The 16,286-nt window shown below is 31.8% G+C and overlaps 3 protein-coding genes across 6 annotated transcripts; all 3 read left to right on the plus strand.

The window, feature by feature from the left end:
- Positions 1–61: 61 nt before the first annotated feature.
- LOC126669201 (LEC14B homolog) lies at positions 62–3,886 on the plus strand. Of its 2 annotated transcripts, XM_050362606.2 has the most exons (5): positions 62–557; positions 639–758; positions 1,072–1,143; positions 2,484–2,622; positions 3,279–3,886. In XM_050362606.2, exons 1-4 carry the CDS (start codon positions 372–374, stop codon positions 2,508–2,510), a joined length of 405 nt encoding a protein of 134 aa, XP_050218563.1. In that variant the 5' UTR covers positions 62–371; the 3' UTR covers positions 2,511–2,622; positions 3,279–3,886. The 2 variants fall into 2 exon arrangements, with proteins under 2 accessions (XP_050218563.1, XP_050218564.1); XM_050362607.2 differs by lacking the exon at positions 3,279–3,886 and having other exon boundaries at positions 1,072–1,677; positions 2,484–2,621.
- Positions 3,887–5,161: 1,275 nt separating this feature from the next.
- LOC126670180 (LEC14B homolog) lies at positions 5,162–9,853 on the plus strand. 2 transcript variants are annotated; one of them, XM_050363848.1, is made up of 11 exons: positions 5,162–5,403; positions 5,579–6,056; positions 6,150–6,269; positions 6,498–6,575; positions 6,750–6,926; positions 7,065–7,142; positions 7,451–7,626; positions 8,449–8,607; positions 9,138–9,198; positions 9,479–9,666; positions 9,782–9,853. In XM_050363848.1, the coding sequence occupies exons 2-11, from the start codon at positions 5,661–5,663 to the stop codon at positions 9,798–9,800; spliced, it is 1,452 nt and encodes a 483-aa protein (XP_050219805.1). In that variant the 5' UTR covers positions 5,162–5,403; positions 5,579–5,660; the 3' UTR covers positions 9,801–9,853. The 2 variants fall into 2 exon arrangements, with proteins under 2 accessions (XP_050219805.1, XP_050219804.1); XM_050363847.2 differs by lacking the exon at positions 5,162–5,403 and having other exon boundaries at positions 5,415–6,056.
- A 1,755-nt stretch (positions 9,854–11,608) lies between these two features.
- On the plus strand, positions 11,609–15,311 carry LOC126667192 (uncharacterized). Of its 2 annotated transcripts, XM_050360155.2 has the most exons (3): positions 11,609–11,837; positions 11,923–12,037; positions 14,839–15,311. In XM_050360155.2, the coding sequence occupies exons 1-2, from the start codon at positions 11,687–11,689 to the stop codon at positions 12,033–12,035; spliced, it is 264 nt and encodes an 87-aa protein (XP_050216112.1). In that variant the 5' UTR covers positions 11,609–11,686; the 3' UTR covers positions 12,036–12,037; positions 14,839–15,311. The 2 variants fall into 2 exon arrangements, with proteins under 2 accessions (XP_050216112.1, XP_050216111.1); XM_050360154.2 differs by lacking the exon at positions 14,839–15,311 and having other exon boundaries at positions 11,610–11,837; positions 11,923–12,412.
- Positions 15,312–16,286: the final 975 nt, after the last annotated feature.

Here is a 16,286-nt window from a genome sequence, read left to right on the forward strand (position 1 = left end):
ATTCTGTTTTGCGTAATTTGGCATGTTCTTGTTGTGTGTAACTCTGTGTTTGATTTTTTGAACTTTGAAAATTGTAATCTTTATTTATTTTTCCTCATCGCATGATTGCTTAGGTCACAGTTAATATTTTGTAGGTAGGGCGTAGTTAGTGGAATTCTAAACGATTAATATGATGAGTGGGTTATTTAAGAGTAGTAGTAGAAATGGTGCTTGTGATAATGACAATGATTCTTCTGCATCATTTACAAGCGAAGGATCAAATGAGAATTCTGGTATCTTGATCATGAGTGCCAAATAAGTTTTTGAGTTGGGTCAGTTGGCATGTGCCTGATAATAGTAGATTGAGCCTGTTGCCTGTCCCAAATGTGAAAATGTTGGCTGGTCGAGTGAGTAATTATTCTGGGAAAGGAAAATTCTCATCTACCGATAGTTGTCTTGTTTTGAGTCGATTCTTGCAGGCTAATGGTCCTTGGAGAATTGATCAGATGAAGAGCCGTGCTCACTGCTTATATTTCTCTGTTTCTGATGATGGCACTCCTTTTGCTGCAGGATTTCAGGTACGTTTCTTTAGTCTTTGGCTAGAGAGGTTACATATGAGTGGATTATTTTAATTGTTTCTGTGGTTTTGTTTCAAATAGGGAGGCCACATTAGGGTATATAATGTGGACAGTGGATGGAAACTTCAGAAGGATATCTTGACCAAAAATATGAGATGGACAATTACTGATACATGTCTTTCGCCTGATTGGCGACATCTTGTAAGTTTGTGATTTCTGTTAGACAAAGAAAGAGGCATGCAACATGTACTGTTGAAATGGCAAGTTAGAATCATTCTTTAGTGGCCAATGTTTACGATATACTATTCGAATGGCAAGTTAAAATCATTGTCTAATGGACAATGCATTGATATACAGGTTATTTGATTGTGATTGAGAACCTATACCTTTTTGCTGCTCACATGTTCTGTAAACAATGTCATTGTGTTTTAGATCATTTGATGTAAAATAGTTTCATCGTTTTTCATATATCAATAAAGTCTATTGTGTTGAGACAATGGCTTCTTTGTTGCAGGTGTACGCTAGCACGCCACCCATTGTGCATATTGTAGACGTTGGATCTTCTACGACTGAGTCACTTGCAAATGTAACTTTTATGTGGCTATGATTTCACCTCTTTTCATATCTCTGTTTTGTGCTCTAATCTTTAATCTACTTAGCCGTATTTCCTTTATCCAGCATCTCTGTTCTCTTTGTTTTCTGACTCTCTTTGTCTCTATCCGTATAACAGTTGCGGTGAATAAGGTAATTAAAGGTTATTTATGTTTATGCTGAATTTAACGCATTTCATTTTATCTTCTGGTTTATTCCTTTGAAGAAACTGCTTAAGTATGAAGATAGTCATCTTTGTGGTTATCATTTTGTAGTTTCAATGGGCATTTTGAATTTTAAATGAGTACTAGGTTAAGCATAAGTTACTTATGCTGATAATTTTTTTCTTAAAACTCTAATGTCAATTGCTGGAAGAATAATAGAACTTCAACTTTTTGTCAAATTAAGCGGTTATTTAAAGATCCTGTCTCATATGTGCATAAGTTTGTTGCTGTTCCGGGAAAGATGCTGGCCAAAAGGGGCTTGATGCTTGTTTATATGAACAACATGATTCTCCATGTTATGAAGGGTATCTTGCATATATTTTCCTCATCTTTTGGTGCTTCTTGTTCTTTACTTCAAGTAGCTCTGTTATCTGTTAAGTGTTGCACTGCATCTCTCTTTCTAGAAATGCACAGCTTTGCTATGGTACACATTGCTGTTATTCGAATCTCTCTTTTCAAGGGATTATTATATGCAGGAGAAGAAAAAAACTACTCAGAAACTTTATTAGAAGAGTCCTTTTTTGTCATGATGTTTTTCTTGACCGTCTTCAATTTTTTTTGGCATTTCCTGTGATAAGCATCTGCTTTCTACTATGATGTTCAAATATTTCTATAATTTCAAACCGAATTAAATTGAATTTGTCATGCCAATGGTGTTAATAGTAAGAAGAATGCCTTGCTGGAATTATATTTTCTTCTATATGTGCATATTGACCTTTATACCTTGGTAGTTTCTGACCTGGCCTGGTTTGTTACGTTTCTTTGGGTTGCTCCTTTTTTTTTTTTTTGGATAGTTGAATCATTATATGAATATGTACATAACATTGATAAGAATTTTGATTTAAGGTTGGACTTTTTTCTACTTTTTGTTTGTTTCTGCCACTAGAGCCTAGTGAACTCATTGAGTGAATGGCTTAATCAGGTCCAACCAACTGACTGGGTATACAAAATTGTGCCTTAAGTATGAGAAAACAATATTAAGCAATCAATATCATACATCAAGTAATTGAGAATATAGATCTTAATCTCTCCTAACTAATTATTTTGCTCTCTTTCCTTTCAATTAGTGGCTAACACATTTCTTTAATTTTACAAAAATTTATGTGATCAGATGGAATCTCAGTGGTTAAAACACTGAAGGACAGACCCTGATACTTCACTATGTTCACCCACCATGTTTCGGAGGCTGGAAAGCCCATAAAGTTTGTTGTGCGTGGAAGTAATCTGTTGCGCTTGCAGCCCAAAATTAGGTAATTAGTCCCATTTTGAAACTTACCAAGCCTAATTCCTATATTATTCTATCTGATTTACAATAATGTTCGTTGTATCTCTCAGCTGCATAGTTTTCTACAAGTTGTGCTTTTTTTGCTTTATTGATTTTAGTTCATGGGAGATGTGATTGATTTCGGTTTTTGATTTCTTCTACCCAACTTTCTTGGTTTTCTAGATTTTAGACATGAGTGTTGCACTAAGTTTATTGCTATATAGATCTCTACACGTTTAATGTATCTTGATTCTTCAAGAACTTAGTAAATACTATATATTTTTTAAGTCACTTTACAAGAAACAAAAGAAAAAACGATTCTATGAAGGTAATGAAAGGGTAATAGTGCTGATTGGAATGTGGCATTAAAAATAATAATTATAAAATGTCCACTTTAGAACTTTGTATTATTTTATTACACTATGAGGCAACTGCCATTGTGGATAAAATTTTACAAAATTTGATACACATTGTATAAAATGAAGATAGACATCGGTAGCTCCATGAACAAGCGAGGTTAATTTCATTTATTTATTTTTAGTTTTATTTGAACATTTTTTATGACAAGTTATATCATGAAATTGTTACACTTTTCCTTAGTCCGCTGAGGATTTATAGTCTGCACATTATAATTTTTTGCAGGATACCGAAATGAGGTTGAATGGCAAGTTGGGAATGATGAAAAACTCAACTGCCGTTGGTAAAAATGGCATGATTCCACTTTTACGAAGAGCATTCCGTGCGACAGTATTTTTAATTTCTACATTGCTGTTTGTTTGGGTGCATGTGCCATCCTTCTCGACCGTACTAAGGTTAGCAAACTTGCAATAAACAGTAAGCAGATGTTTGGCAGACCGATGTTAGGGGGAATATATGACTCTGCTCATTCCATTGCTCACACTATTAGATCAAATTGAGCTGCCTCGAGCTTCGGCTCGGGAACTAGATATCCAGCTGTCAGTGTTTGTATACTAGTACTATCTCTAGGCACTGCCTGGATCCTGTGTCTTGATCAGTTTGCCATTGTCAAGTGATGGCATTTAGAAAAGCTTTGAGCTTTTTTTTCTTGTTTTCTTTTGTATGACAAGAATTGTTTGTTAGGCTTGTCTGTATCTTCTTGTTGCAGTCGATTTGAGCTGAAGCTATAGGTATTTATCTGTTTGGTTGAGTATTTTCTTCGAGACAGTAATTGCTAAAGGATGATAATTTTTCAATGTTCGAACCACGATGCAATCAATATTATTTGCATATCCTGCAGGCTCATATTACTATCATTATTGTTATTATTATTTGAGATTACCAAAGAAGCAATTTAATCTTGAAGAAATTAAAAACAAGACTCATTACACATTTTTTTTACCATGGTGAAAGTGATAAACTCTTAATATAATAGCATGGAGGATCGAATTAAATATTTTCATAAGTAATTTTTCATAAATTTTGTCCACAATACGATCCGTAAACAAAAGTAATTTGTAAAATGCTATTACATCATTTTATAATTAAATATGTTAATGAAGTATATAATTACTTTTTATATAGTTATTTAATGATGTCTTAGTATTTTATAGACTTTGTATAATTTTATTCAAATTATGAAATTATATTTTTTTTGATAATTTGGGGAGGGGGGAGCGCTTGTGGGAGGAATCGAACCCACGACCTAGCAGTTTGCTGCTTAGTGCTTATACCATTTGAGTTATAGCTCATTGGTAATTATGAAATTATATTAGTTCATTCATTTATACCAAACACGAAAATTATGTAAAAATTCATTTACAGTTTTAAATTTTTGTGTTTGGAATAAATAAATGAACTAATATAATTTCATGATTTGAAAACATGGAATTAAATTTAGTTATAATTTGGGATTTGCAAATCCTATTAAAATAGATAAATTTGCAAAAATATTTATAAAATAAAAAACACATCTTTTTTGACTGATTTGTCAACTTAAAAATTATATTTTCTTTCTTTCTTAGTCTTTAGTTCTCGTGGCTATTATTAGTCTGTTTTTTTTTTCTACTTTCTCTTTTTTATTTTTATTTTCATCCTTTCTATCAACCAATACATTATCTACAACAATAAATCTTGATTATAGTGTTAGGTACTTTAAAATATTAGTGATTCTAATATTATTATTTTTAATTATTTATAAAATAAATTTATATTATAGAACAAACATAGTTTGTTATTTTTATTATAGAATAAAATTTATCTGTATTAATTTAACTTTTATATAATCTAACTTTTATAAAATGATTATAAGATAATCTAAAAATAAAATGAAATTAAATTAAATTTGAGAATTCGTTTAAAATATAAATGTGTAGAATTTATCACAATTCTATTTTTTTTATTTCAAGTGGCATAATTTATTTAAATAGTATTTTATTAATAATTTAAAAAATATGTTTGTTGAAAAAACTGAACACACGATCTAACTATACCATCTGAGCTATAATTCATCGGTAATTTCAAGTAGTGTTCACCTATAAATGAATTAGATTAGCCAAATGGCATTGCTCTAAAGGGCCTAAAGAGATTTTGGAGACAAAGGTGGTGGTGTGATTCAATGTCAACGACTCAGCCGTCTCTTTTTATATTTAACTGCCACGTTCCAACCAAACATAACAAAACCATCACCACCCCTCCAAAATCCACTCAATTTACTCAAATTAAACACCCACATCTTCTTCACAATTTCATTTCATTTCCATCACAAAGCTCCAAAAACATCCAATTTCATCTCACCCACCAAAATCAGGTCTTTTTTTATTTGCCCATGATCAAAGTTCAAACCTTTATCTATTTTCTCAACTAATTACCATCATTATGTATTTATGTTCACGTAATTTTGCATGTTCTTGTTCTGTGTAATTTATGTTTCATTTTTTGAACTTTACAAATTTGTAATCTTTATTTATTTTTACTCATTGCAGGATTGCTTAGGGTACAGTTAATCTGTTGCTATTATGGCTGTGAGCTAATAGGCAGTGTGTAGTTAGTGGAATTCTATTTAACATGATGAGTAGGTTATTTAAGAGTAGTGGTAATACTAATGGTGCTTGTGATAATGATAATGAGGATGATTCCTCTGCATCAACTATAAGCAAAGGATCACATGAGAATTCTGATTATTTTGATCATGACATTGTTCAGCTTACTAAGTTAAGATCAGTGCCCAATAAGTTTTTGAGTAATAGTAGAATGAGCTTGCACCCTGTCTCAACTGTGAAAATGTTGGCTGGTCGAGAGGGTAATTTTTCTGGGAAGGGAAAATTCTCGTCCGCAGATAGTTGTCATGTTTTGAGTCGATTCTTGCCGGCTAATGGTCCTTGGAGAATTGATCGGATGAAGAGTCGCGCATATGTTTCTCAATTTTCGGATGATGGCTCTCTTTTTGTTGCAGGATTTCAGGTATGTGTGTTTCTTTAGTGTTTTGCTAGAGAGGTTGCATATGAGTGGATTGTTTCAACTTTCAAGTGTTTTTGTGGTTTTTGATTTGAACAGGGAGGTCACATTAGGGTGTATAATGTGGATGGTGGATGGAAAATTCAGAAGGATATCTTGACAAAAAGTGTGAGATGGACTATTACTGATACATGCCTTTCACCTGATCGACGAAATCTTGTAAGTTTGTGATTGTTGTGGCGAGTTAGAATCTTCTTATAATGGACAGTGCATTGATATATAGGTTATTTGATTGTTATTTATTGAGAACCTATTTTTTTTTTTTGCAGTTTATATGTTCTGTAAACAGTTTTATTGTGCTATTGATCATTTGATGTAAACATAGTTTCATCATTTTCGTAAATTATTAAAGTCTATTGTGATGAGACAATGGCTACTTTATTGCAGGTGTATGCTAGCATGTCACCCATTGTGCATATTGTAGACGTTGGATCTGCTACAACCGAGTCACTTGCTAATGTAACGGTATGTGCTATAAGTCATATTTATCTTTTATTTTGCCTTTTTGGCTGGTTTGTAGCCGCACATATTTGTTTTTCCTTTTCTTTTTGTCCGTCGAAGAGACCCAAAACTGTTTGCTGGAGTTCCTGTCGGTTTGTTCCTGAAAACTCACTTTACATTTGAAGTCCTCACATGCAGGAAATCCATGATGGCTTGGACTTCTCTGGGAATGAAGATGAAGATAACGAATTTGGGATCTTCTCTGTGAAATTTTCAACAGATGGGCGAGAGCTAGTAGCTGGAGGTAGTGATTATGGGATACATGTTTATGATCTTGAATCAAATAAGAAAATCCTCTGGATTCATGCACATCAGGTAGTAAATAAGTTATAACTATGATATATAGAAGATTTTATATTGAAGGATGTTTTTATGTTTGAAGCCTTGTAATTTTTGTGGATTCCTTCATCTACCTTGTACTCATGCTAAGTTGATTATCATTTTCTCTTACAGTCTGATGTAAATACAGTGTGTTTTGCTGATGAAACTGGACATCTCATATATTCCGGAAGTGATGATAACCTATGTAAGGTAAAAATCACCTCTTTCCATTTAATAATTCTTCACTGGTACCCGAGGTTCTTTGTGATTAACCTCGTTGCAGCAGATTTTTCTATGATGGCTGAACATGACCTTTTTAAAGGGAGTTGGAATACCATGATGACTAATTATCCTATTGCCCAAATAACCAACTTAATGCTATTTGAAAACTGAGGCATTCTCAACAGATGCTAATAATGCTATTTTTTTTATTGTGAAGCTAGTTCAGCCATTCACTTCTCAGTCCTAATGTTATTTTTTTTTAGATAATTTTTTTACTTAGTTTTTAACTGCTGCAGGTGTGGGATAGGCGTTGCTTTATCAATAGAGGACAAGCAACTGGTATTTTGACAGGACATCTAGAAGGCATTACATTCATAGACAGCCATGGAGATGGGCGTCATTTTATATCAAATGGAAAAGATCAAACTACTAAACTATGGGATATTAGAAAGATGTCTTCTAATACCACATGGTATGTAATATTGTTGTGGTCTATTTCTTATTTATTTGACACTAACACGCATGCCTTTTTCCTGGATGTTTGTTACTGCTTGCAAATCTCTCTTCTAAGTATCCACTCATATGATTTTTGTTAGAACCATAATTAGGATGCAATCAATTGATGCTTGCAGCTTGTCAAATGCATATAATTAATTTTATATACTGATGGATGATGCTTGGCTGGAGCCAAGGTTTGTTCCAAACCGACTGATGTTAACATGATCTTCAGTTTGCACTTTATAGTAGTTGATTTTTTTCCTTATCTGCCTGATATCAAGTTCACACTTTGAGATTTGGATTTAAACAAGGGTTGCTGTTAATTTTTGGTTGTTTCATTTTGTACTTATCATTTTCGCCTGGAAATGTGTGACACGCCTTTCAACGTTGGAGAGTCATATGGATAAACGTAAATCTATGCTCGAGTGAGAAAACTTAAATTCCATTTCCTATGATGGAATCACATCAAAAATAAAACAGTCTGAACAATTAGAAGTATATAAATTACTATTAGTGTAGAACTTTTTAGCTGAATTGACGCATCTACACTTTGAGAAGGGTTTTCAGAAATTGAAGTGTGTATGAGGAAGGAGATTGTTGTTGGTGCTAGTTTTACATATGCATTCTTAAATGCTGTCATAATACCTTTGTTATTACTTCATCTTTCAAACTGGTTTTGCCATCTAGTGTGGAAAAACTCAAATTTATTTTTAATTAATTGGAGTACCGATCTGCATTGATGCTAGAGTTCAGTTATGCTCAAATATAATTGCTCCTAACATTTCTATTCAACCAGCACCACAATCCTTAGAGACCCTGAATGGGACTACAGATGGATGGAGTATCCTTCCAGTGCAAGGAACTTGAAACATCCGAATGATAAGTCATTGGCCACATACAGGGGTCATTCAGTCTTGCGCACTCTGATCCGCTGCTACTTCTCTCCGAAATATAGGTAAATATAAAAAAATTACCGCTGCTTATGTGATTGAAACTAATATATCACTTTACTGCTGCCGTAACTGACTTAATTTTCATTTATAGCCTTATAATGCACATTTTTTGAGGTTTAGATTTTTCTCAAAATTCAAATATTGGTCCATAGTTTGATTCAGACTTATTTTAAAGAAAAAATGTTTTTTGTCAAGGAAGAAAATAGAGGAATATACAGCCTGAGATTAAGGTATCCTTACCTAGCCAATAAAGGTAAGTATCAAGACTAGACATATCAAACATATTTGCCCCTAATGACAGTACATGACACATTTAAAACTTTGATTTCGGCTTTGCTATAGTTAAAACTTAGATTTCCGCATTGCTATACTGCATTTGTTTGGTCTCACCTGAATTATTGGATAAATGTTGGTCTGCCAATGGTTAGGTATAGGAAGTGGTTTTACTTGATGTTATATTCTTTTTGTCACGATACTCACAATTCTTAAGAAACTGATTCATTACTGACTTGTAAAATTACTTTTCTTGCAGCACTGGTCAAAAGTACATCTATAGTGGATCTACTGATGGTTCCGTTTACATTTATGATCTGGTACGTGATTGTATTAGTACTCTTCAGAATCAAAGACTGTATCTTAAGTAATTATTTTGTTGGATGTCAGAATGGAATGTTCCCTATCCGTGTATATGCCATTTTTAATGCATTACAATTATCTAGTATAGATATTTTCGTATCTGATTCTGACATGATAAAATTCACTTCACCTCTGAGTAAATGAATATAAGTCGCAAGGCTGAAGAAATGTGATTGCCTATATTTAGAGAATGGCAAGCTAAGTTCGGTGGTCACTGTACCTTATTTGTTTGTACAGGTGAGCGGAGCTGAAGTAGCGAGACTCGCGTATCATGAAGGTCCTGTAAGAGATTGTAGTTGGCATCCTGTCTATCCTATGCTCGTTAGTTCTTCATGGGATGGCGTCATTGCCAAATGGGAGTTCCCAGGGTCTGAAGAAACACGGAATCCAGTTCATCGGAGGTCAAGTAAAAGATCAGGTCGATGGTGGGATTTCTACTGAACTTGGCATGATTTTAGATTCTACACCAGAGCATAGTTGGTGTGTTTTTGTTTCCGTGGAATGAGCGGCTACTAAATTTTTTGTTGCTCTCAATGTCAGGGTTGCATATAGCAGTTGAAATCTTGTACAGCAAAAATGTCACGTTGTCTCTTGCTTTTAGACTCTTATACATATATGAAAGCTGAACATCTTATCTTGTTATATTATTGTTTGATATTGGTATTCATTTTAGGGTTAATTATATGTAAAACTACCACTTTTATACAATCTTTTAAAGATTTTAATTTTATATATCACCTTCTAAAATTTTGCAACAATATTGGTGTGGCGGTTTAAAATTTAATTTAGGACTCCATGCTTATATGAGATAACAATACAAAGCAGCAATGCCTATTTGAGATAACAATACAAAGCAGCAAATTATGTTCTAAATTATTAGTGTAAATTATGATCAACTATTTGTGGTATTTGATTTATCTTACCTCATATAATTCTAAACAATGAAAAGATGGGATGTGAAATTAACAACTTTTAAAAATTAGGCCTAATGCTTTAAAAAAATTCTAACCTTTTAACCCCTTTTGATCCTAACCTAACGGTGAAAACTTACCAATTTTACCCTATTTTGTGCCAATTTTTTTACTTAAATGATGAAATCATTCAATTAAACATGTTTAAAGATAAAATTAAATTCATTTTCATTCAAAATATACAAATAAGTCCTTTATTTTTAAAAACTAACTAAAAATCTTAATCAAATTTAAACTAATGTATTTTTTTAATTAATTTAACTAAATCTAAATAAATTTTAGACTAGTACAATTAATATATGCTATACATGAAGAACATTTTTAAATTTTTTATCAAATGAAAAAGACGTCAATTTAAAATTTCAGGGTACAATTGAAACGATAAAATGTGAAATAGGGTAAATTGATAAGTTTTCAATGTTAGGATAAGATCGAAAAGGGGCTATAAAGTCGGAATTTTTTTGAAAATATTAGGCCTAAATTTATATTAGAATTGTAAATTTATATAAATATGATGATTTTATATGTAACTACTCCTTAATCTTTTCGAATGTTTGTATCAAAAAGTTGAAATACGCTTTCAAAGGTTTTCTTTTACACATTAATTACACTTTCCTTTTTATTGAATTTTTATCTATTATATTTATTAGATTTTTTTTTTTAAAAAGCGCAATGCATTTGATATAATTGGGTGTGCAAATAAGCTAAATTTAGCTCGGATTATGCCAAATTTGAGCTCGAGTTCATATGTGTTATATAAGTTCAAATTCGAGCTAGTTTAAATTTTCAACACAGAAGTCGAGTTTGAATGACATTCAATTTACTCAAGTTTTATTCACTATAAAATGTAAAATTCAACAATTAATATGAGATATTATCTAATTTAGAGATGTAAAAAATTAAAATATTCAAAAAACTAAAGTATAATTTCGTTTATATAAGGAATTTATGTAGATTTAATTAAATTTGTGTGTCTCAATTTTTATTTGATATTTGCATTATTTGAGCTTGAACCCGATTTGAAATATTCCGAGTTAGATATAATATGGAGGTAAAATTACATACACCTTTCGGTAGATAAATTTTTTATTTTATTTGTTTCAAAATATAAATAAATTTGTTATTTTAGTCTAAATAGTTAAACTAAATATTAATTTTAGATAATATTAATTCAATTACTTTTACTATAATATCTCCAATATTATAAATTCCATTTTATTCAATTTAATTATAAATAAAGTCAATTTTAACATTTAATTCTTCATCTCAAGCTGTATATTTGGTGTTATCATATAATACAATTAATAATATTTATAAAATATATAATTATGTAAAGATTATCATAAAATATTAATAAAAATAATCAATTTAATTGTAAATCTTAAATTTTTAATATAAAATAAATTTTACTCCCTCGCTCGTTTTACACTACTAGCTCATTTTCTCTCGCTTTTGCTCTTTAATCCCGACGAAAATGGCAGCATCACCGGCATCAAGAACCACATTCCGACTAGTTATAGCGATTCTACTCATAATGCTTCTTTTCTACGTCGGCCGTCCTCTCTACTGGAAAATCTCCGCCACTGTTCAAGAGATCCGCCAAAATAAACGCACCGTTCAACAAGGTATCGTCTAATCTCTAACCTGTTTTAACTTAATTATACATGCATTTCTATCATTGCTAAACTGAATCTCTTGATTTGACCACAGGTATTTCTCAAATAGTTTACGAAGCTCAAAAATCGGTTGGCTGGTTCCACGATGAGTCTGATTCTGGAGTCCGTGAAGATCGTAAAGCGACGAATCGGCGGTTACTCTTTTAAAGGTTCAATTCCTTTTACTGGACAGTTTAACTGAATTATGTTCTTATATGTATATATAAAAAAATAAATTACTAGATCTGGTTTGATGTAGGAGTAACTAGAGGATGGTTGATGAAATAGTGAATTTATATTGTTGATTTTTGATAACTTTTGAGGATTTTGTTTGTTTTTGTTTGTTTGTAAAACTTCACGTATCATACTGTTGTTTTTTGTTTTTCAAGGATGATAGTGTTGATTAGGTTAGGTTTTGTGTTATAGTGGTGGCTGTGAGTATGGAAAAGTGAGATTTGTTTCTTTGTGGGTCTAATATCTTAATCTGAGTGTTATAAGGTTGCAAGTTATGAATAAACTAATGCTGAAGAGAATTTTGAGCTGGATATTGAAAGGTATATTTTGAATCTTGATAATACTTATGGTGATTTAGTTCTGGTAGAACGATTATTAATGAACGGATTTCGTTTCATGTTTCATGAGCGTGTTGGAGTTAATGAATTAGAAAGAAGTTCTCTTATGTTTTTGAGTTGGTAAAAGAGCTTTTGGCTTTGCTAATGCTTGTTTATTGAATAAGCGTGAACATAATCTTGCTTCTTGGCTGGGAACCCGTTTTCATTTCATATAGAATTGCTATTCTTGCTTTGGTTCATATAATGGTACATAATAATTCTATGAAATTGTTACTTCATGATTTTTATGGAATAACTTTTCTCTCAAAAAGTAAAGAAAAGTTGTTACATTTTCTTCAGAGTAGCTTTTTCATTCCATGTGTATTCGATTCCATAAGCAAACATAGTCTAAATCTTTTAGCTCTTTGGTCTTTACTTCTCAACTATCAGCTATTTAGTTTCCTTATTGAAAAAGTACAATTGCATAGAATTAGTTCTTACCAATAAATAGGTAGTTCTAGGCTTCTAGCAAGCCCATTCAGTAGTGCAATCATGAAAGCTATTGCACAATTTCATCCCTTTGATGTTTATTAGAAGATTGGACTTCTTTCAATTCGTAGAATTTCTGCAGATCAGATCTTCATTGGAAATTCTGCGTCATGCCAATTATGCCACTTGTTTTTTTTTTCTAGAAAGGCAACTTTTGGTTGTTACAAAGTTCAATAATCAGTAGTGAAAGACTACTAGTCATGGTCATAGTTGAGTAATCGTTTGGACTTTGAAGTAATTGCTAAGATATGTTCTTCATTTCACTACCTTGCGTTGATATTCTTATTTCCGTATCCTACGGTATGGACTATGGAGAAATACTTTCGTGAACCTAGTTTACCATGTAGGATTGTGAAGCATTCATTAGTTGCATGACACGTGACATTATTGAATGTAATAACCAATTATTAAAGAGCTAATTTTAATTAAATTATCACTAATTAATGTGATATTTATTGATTGGTTAATTGTATTTAATAATGTCATGTTCACATAATTAATAGATGGATCACAATCATACGTGGTGAACTGAGTGCATATAAGAATTTCTCGTATTTAGGGAGACCATAGGGTTAGTTATTGCAGTTGATTATGTTCAAATAGTTTGGGTGGATTAGGATATGCATGTTTGATGTAAACAAATTCACTGTAGTTATAGAATAGTTTATTGTGTGTACTGTAGTTGCTTGATGAAATTATTTTCTTCTTTATATCATTCTATTTTGTTTTTTACACTTCTCTCTTTGCCTTCAATCCCATTTGACTACATAACATTGGAAAATATGAGCCTGTGAGCTGCTTGATGTATTGGCACCCAGGGAGAACAATTCTGATAATTATTATGGATTTAAAACTTGAATGTTAAGTTTAATTCATGGAATGCTACATGAATCTTTTGGAGTTTAATTAGGTTGCTTAACCAGTGATTGCTCCCTTTATGCAAGCATTGGTATCCATTAGGGGCGGCGGCCTAGACATAATAAAATAAATTTCGGAAGGGCAAAAAATAACTTAATTAGTATTTTATAATTTTATTATATTTTAAAAATGAATTTTTAAATAATGCATATAAAATATAAACGAGCCAAGCTGAATTTGAATTAGGCTAAATTTGCGATCAAGTTTGAGTGTGTTATGCAAGTTTGAATATAATTTGAATTTGAATGAGTTTAAAATTTTCAAGTTCGACTTCAAACTAGATTTGAGTTCAATAAAAAACAAAAAGAATAATGAAAGGATTATCATATTTTATGCATTTTAATTTTTTTATTATAAAATATAAAATTTTAATCAATTAAAACAATATGTATCAAAATTTAAAGATATCAAAATATTAATATATTAAAAAAATATTATTTTTATGTTTGAAAGAGGTTTGTTTAGATATTTTTAGGCTCGTGAGCTTCATGAGTCTTTTTATTCGATATTCGAGTTTAACTCGAGTAGCTTGAGCTCGACTTGAACTTTTATAGTCGACTTTTAAATTTTTTTCGAGTTGATCTCCAGTAACTCATGGGTATCCCAACTCGTTTTCATCCTTAATAAAAATTTGAAATTTAAATCAGGATTAGTTCCCAAGTTGTGAGCCATTCTTGCACCTTTCGGAGTAATATTTTTGATTTTATTTTTTGAGGGTGTCGTGGCCCCCTCTGGTGCTACCCGCGGCCCGCTGCCGTTGATTAGGGGTGTATATGAATAGAGCCGAGCCCGGCTATGCCAAGCTCGACCTCCTCGAATGATGCTCAAACTATTTGATCTCAACTTGAGAAAATATTTGATCTCAACTTGAGTGAGTTTGAGTTCTATAAAATAATTTTTTACTTAAGTTCTTTCTAGTGGCTCAAAACATAATTGGCGTTATGGGAAAACAGGTTTCAAACACGGAATCATTACTTAAGCTTAAGAAGGATGAAAGGGAAAAGAATTCTCAAGGACAAAACTTTGGCTAGTTGGCCTTATTGTTCGGACCCAAGGACTAGAGCTCTTTTTATAAGCCATTGATCTGTCTTTTGCTTATATTGTTGCAGCTGTGTTCTGTTCTTTAAATATCCACTTAGACAAAAAAACATTTCCTTTTTTTAGATTGTAATTCTATATAGGAAGAAAAGTCATTTAAACCCCTAAGGTTTGACTCGAAGATTAAGTAAGCCTTCAACGTCTAAAAAGGTTCAAATATGTTTTTAACGTCTTAAAAAGTGAACAAACATGCCTCCTGATTTTGACAACCAAGCTCCCAGTGTCTTATTTATGAGTCAAAATCGGGGGCTGATTGTTCATTTTTAGAGGCTCACTCAATCCTGTAAACAAAGTTGAGTGGTATAAATAACCTTTTCCCTTCTATATATCATGATTGTATTATGACGGGGCCAAACACCAATCACCCCCCTTGTACTTTCTTCCATTACAAAGCACCATGAGCATTAATACTTCAACAAAGGCCCATTTTATCTTCTAAATTTGACACAAAAACTCAATGAATAAAGGGTCAACGCGCCCCCTAAACTTGTGACATAAAGTCATTTAATTCAGTTTTAACTTGTTTAAACAACTAACCCCAAAACTCTTCTTTTTTGGATCAAATAATCCCATAATTTATTTTTTTTATTGCAAAAAATAAGTTTAGGATAATTTTATCGCAACAAATAAGAAACATTTTAATTTCTATTTCGCATTCCTCACCTCTGATTTGTATTTTACGCGTTTTTAAAATACAATTATAGGATTATCTAACCAAAAAATGAAGAGTTTTTGGGTTAGTTGCTCAAACAAGTAAAAATTGGGTTAAATGACCCTATGTGTTGACCCTTTATTCAAAAATCAATTAAGGTCAAATTCATGACTTTGATAAAAAAATATCACAAACTATGCATTTTAGCTTGTTTTACCCCCTTCAAATAAGGTGTTAAAAAATGATTAGATCATTATATCCAAATTGGAGCTGAAATGATGGAAAATTATTAGACAATTTAAAATTAGAGGTAAAACCAGTTATAATATCAAGTTCAAAGTCTGGTCTTAAAAGATCTTGTGTACCAATCCAGTTACTTATATGATTAGATTTACATGTAATTTCTTGACTGATTAACTCGGTTGACAAGCTCAATCTAATTAAGTTTATGGTGCAATATCTAATTGAGGGCAAACTTCTCCTTGCTGATTCTATCAATGACATATATAAAAAGGATTCCTATGGTTTGTTTTCAAAATTTTAATCACACTTAATGAGAAGTATATGAAAGAAAAACAGTAAGTATGCAAATTAGGAATTACCCAAGTTCTGCAAAATACAATTAGTCACCCTCAAGATTGTTTGCCTCAA

Source organism: Mercurialis annua, linkage group LG2, assembly GCF_937616625.2.
Source record: "Mercurialis annua linkage group LG2, ddMerAnnu1.2, whole genome shotgun sequence".
NCBI classification, from domain to species: Eukaryota; Viridiplantae; Streptophyta; class Magnoliopsida; order Malpighiales; family Euphorbiaceae; genus Mercurialis; species Mercurialis annua.

Excerpts from the sequence above, each read along its gene's own strand:
- LOC126667192 (XM_050360155.2), top strand. The coding sequence starts at position 11,687 with ATGGCAGCATCACCGGCATCAAGAACCACATTCCGACTAGTTATAGCG. Across the intron at positions 11,838-11,922 it reads TAAACGCACCGTTCAACAAG|GTATTTCTCAAATAGTTTAC; the intron begins GTATCGTCTAAT and ends ATTTGACCACAG.
- LOC126669201 (XM_050362606.2), top strand. The coding sequence starts at position 372 with ATGTTGGCTGGTCGAGTGAGTAATTATTCTGGGAAAGGAAAATTCTCA. Across the intron at positions 558-638 it reads CTTTTGCTGCAGGATTTCAG|GGAGGCCACATTAGGGTATA; the intron begins GTACGTTTCTTT and ends TGTTTCAAATAG. Across the intron at positions 1,144-2,483 it reads CGACTGAGTCACTTGCAAAT|ATGGAATCTCAGTGGTTAAA; the intron begins GTAACTTTTATG and ends TTATGTGATCAG.
- LOC126670180 (XM_050363848.1), top strand. The coding sequence starts at position 5,661 with ATGATGAGTAGGTTATTTAAGAGTAGTGGTAATACTAATGGTGCTTGT. Across the intron at positions 6,270-6,497 it reads CACCTGATCGACGAAATCTT|GTGTATGCTAGCATGTCACC; the intron begins GTAAGTTTGTGA and ends ACTTTATTGCAG. Across the intron at positions 8,608-9,137 it reads TACTTCTCTCCGAAATATAG|CACTGGTCAAAAGTACATCT; the intron begins GTAAATATAAAA and ends CTTTTCTTGCAG.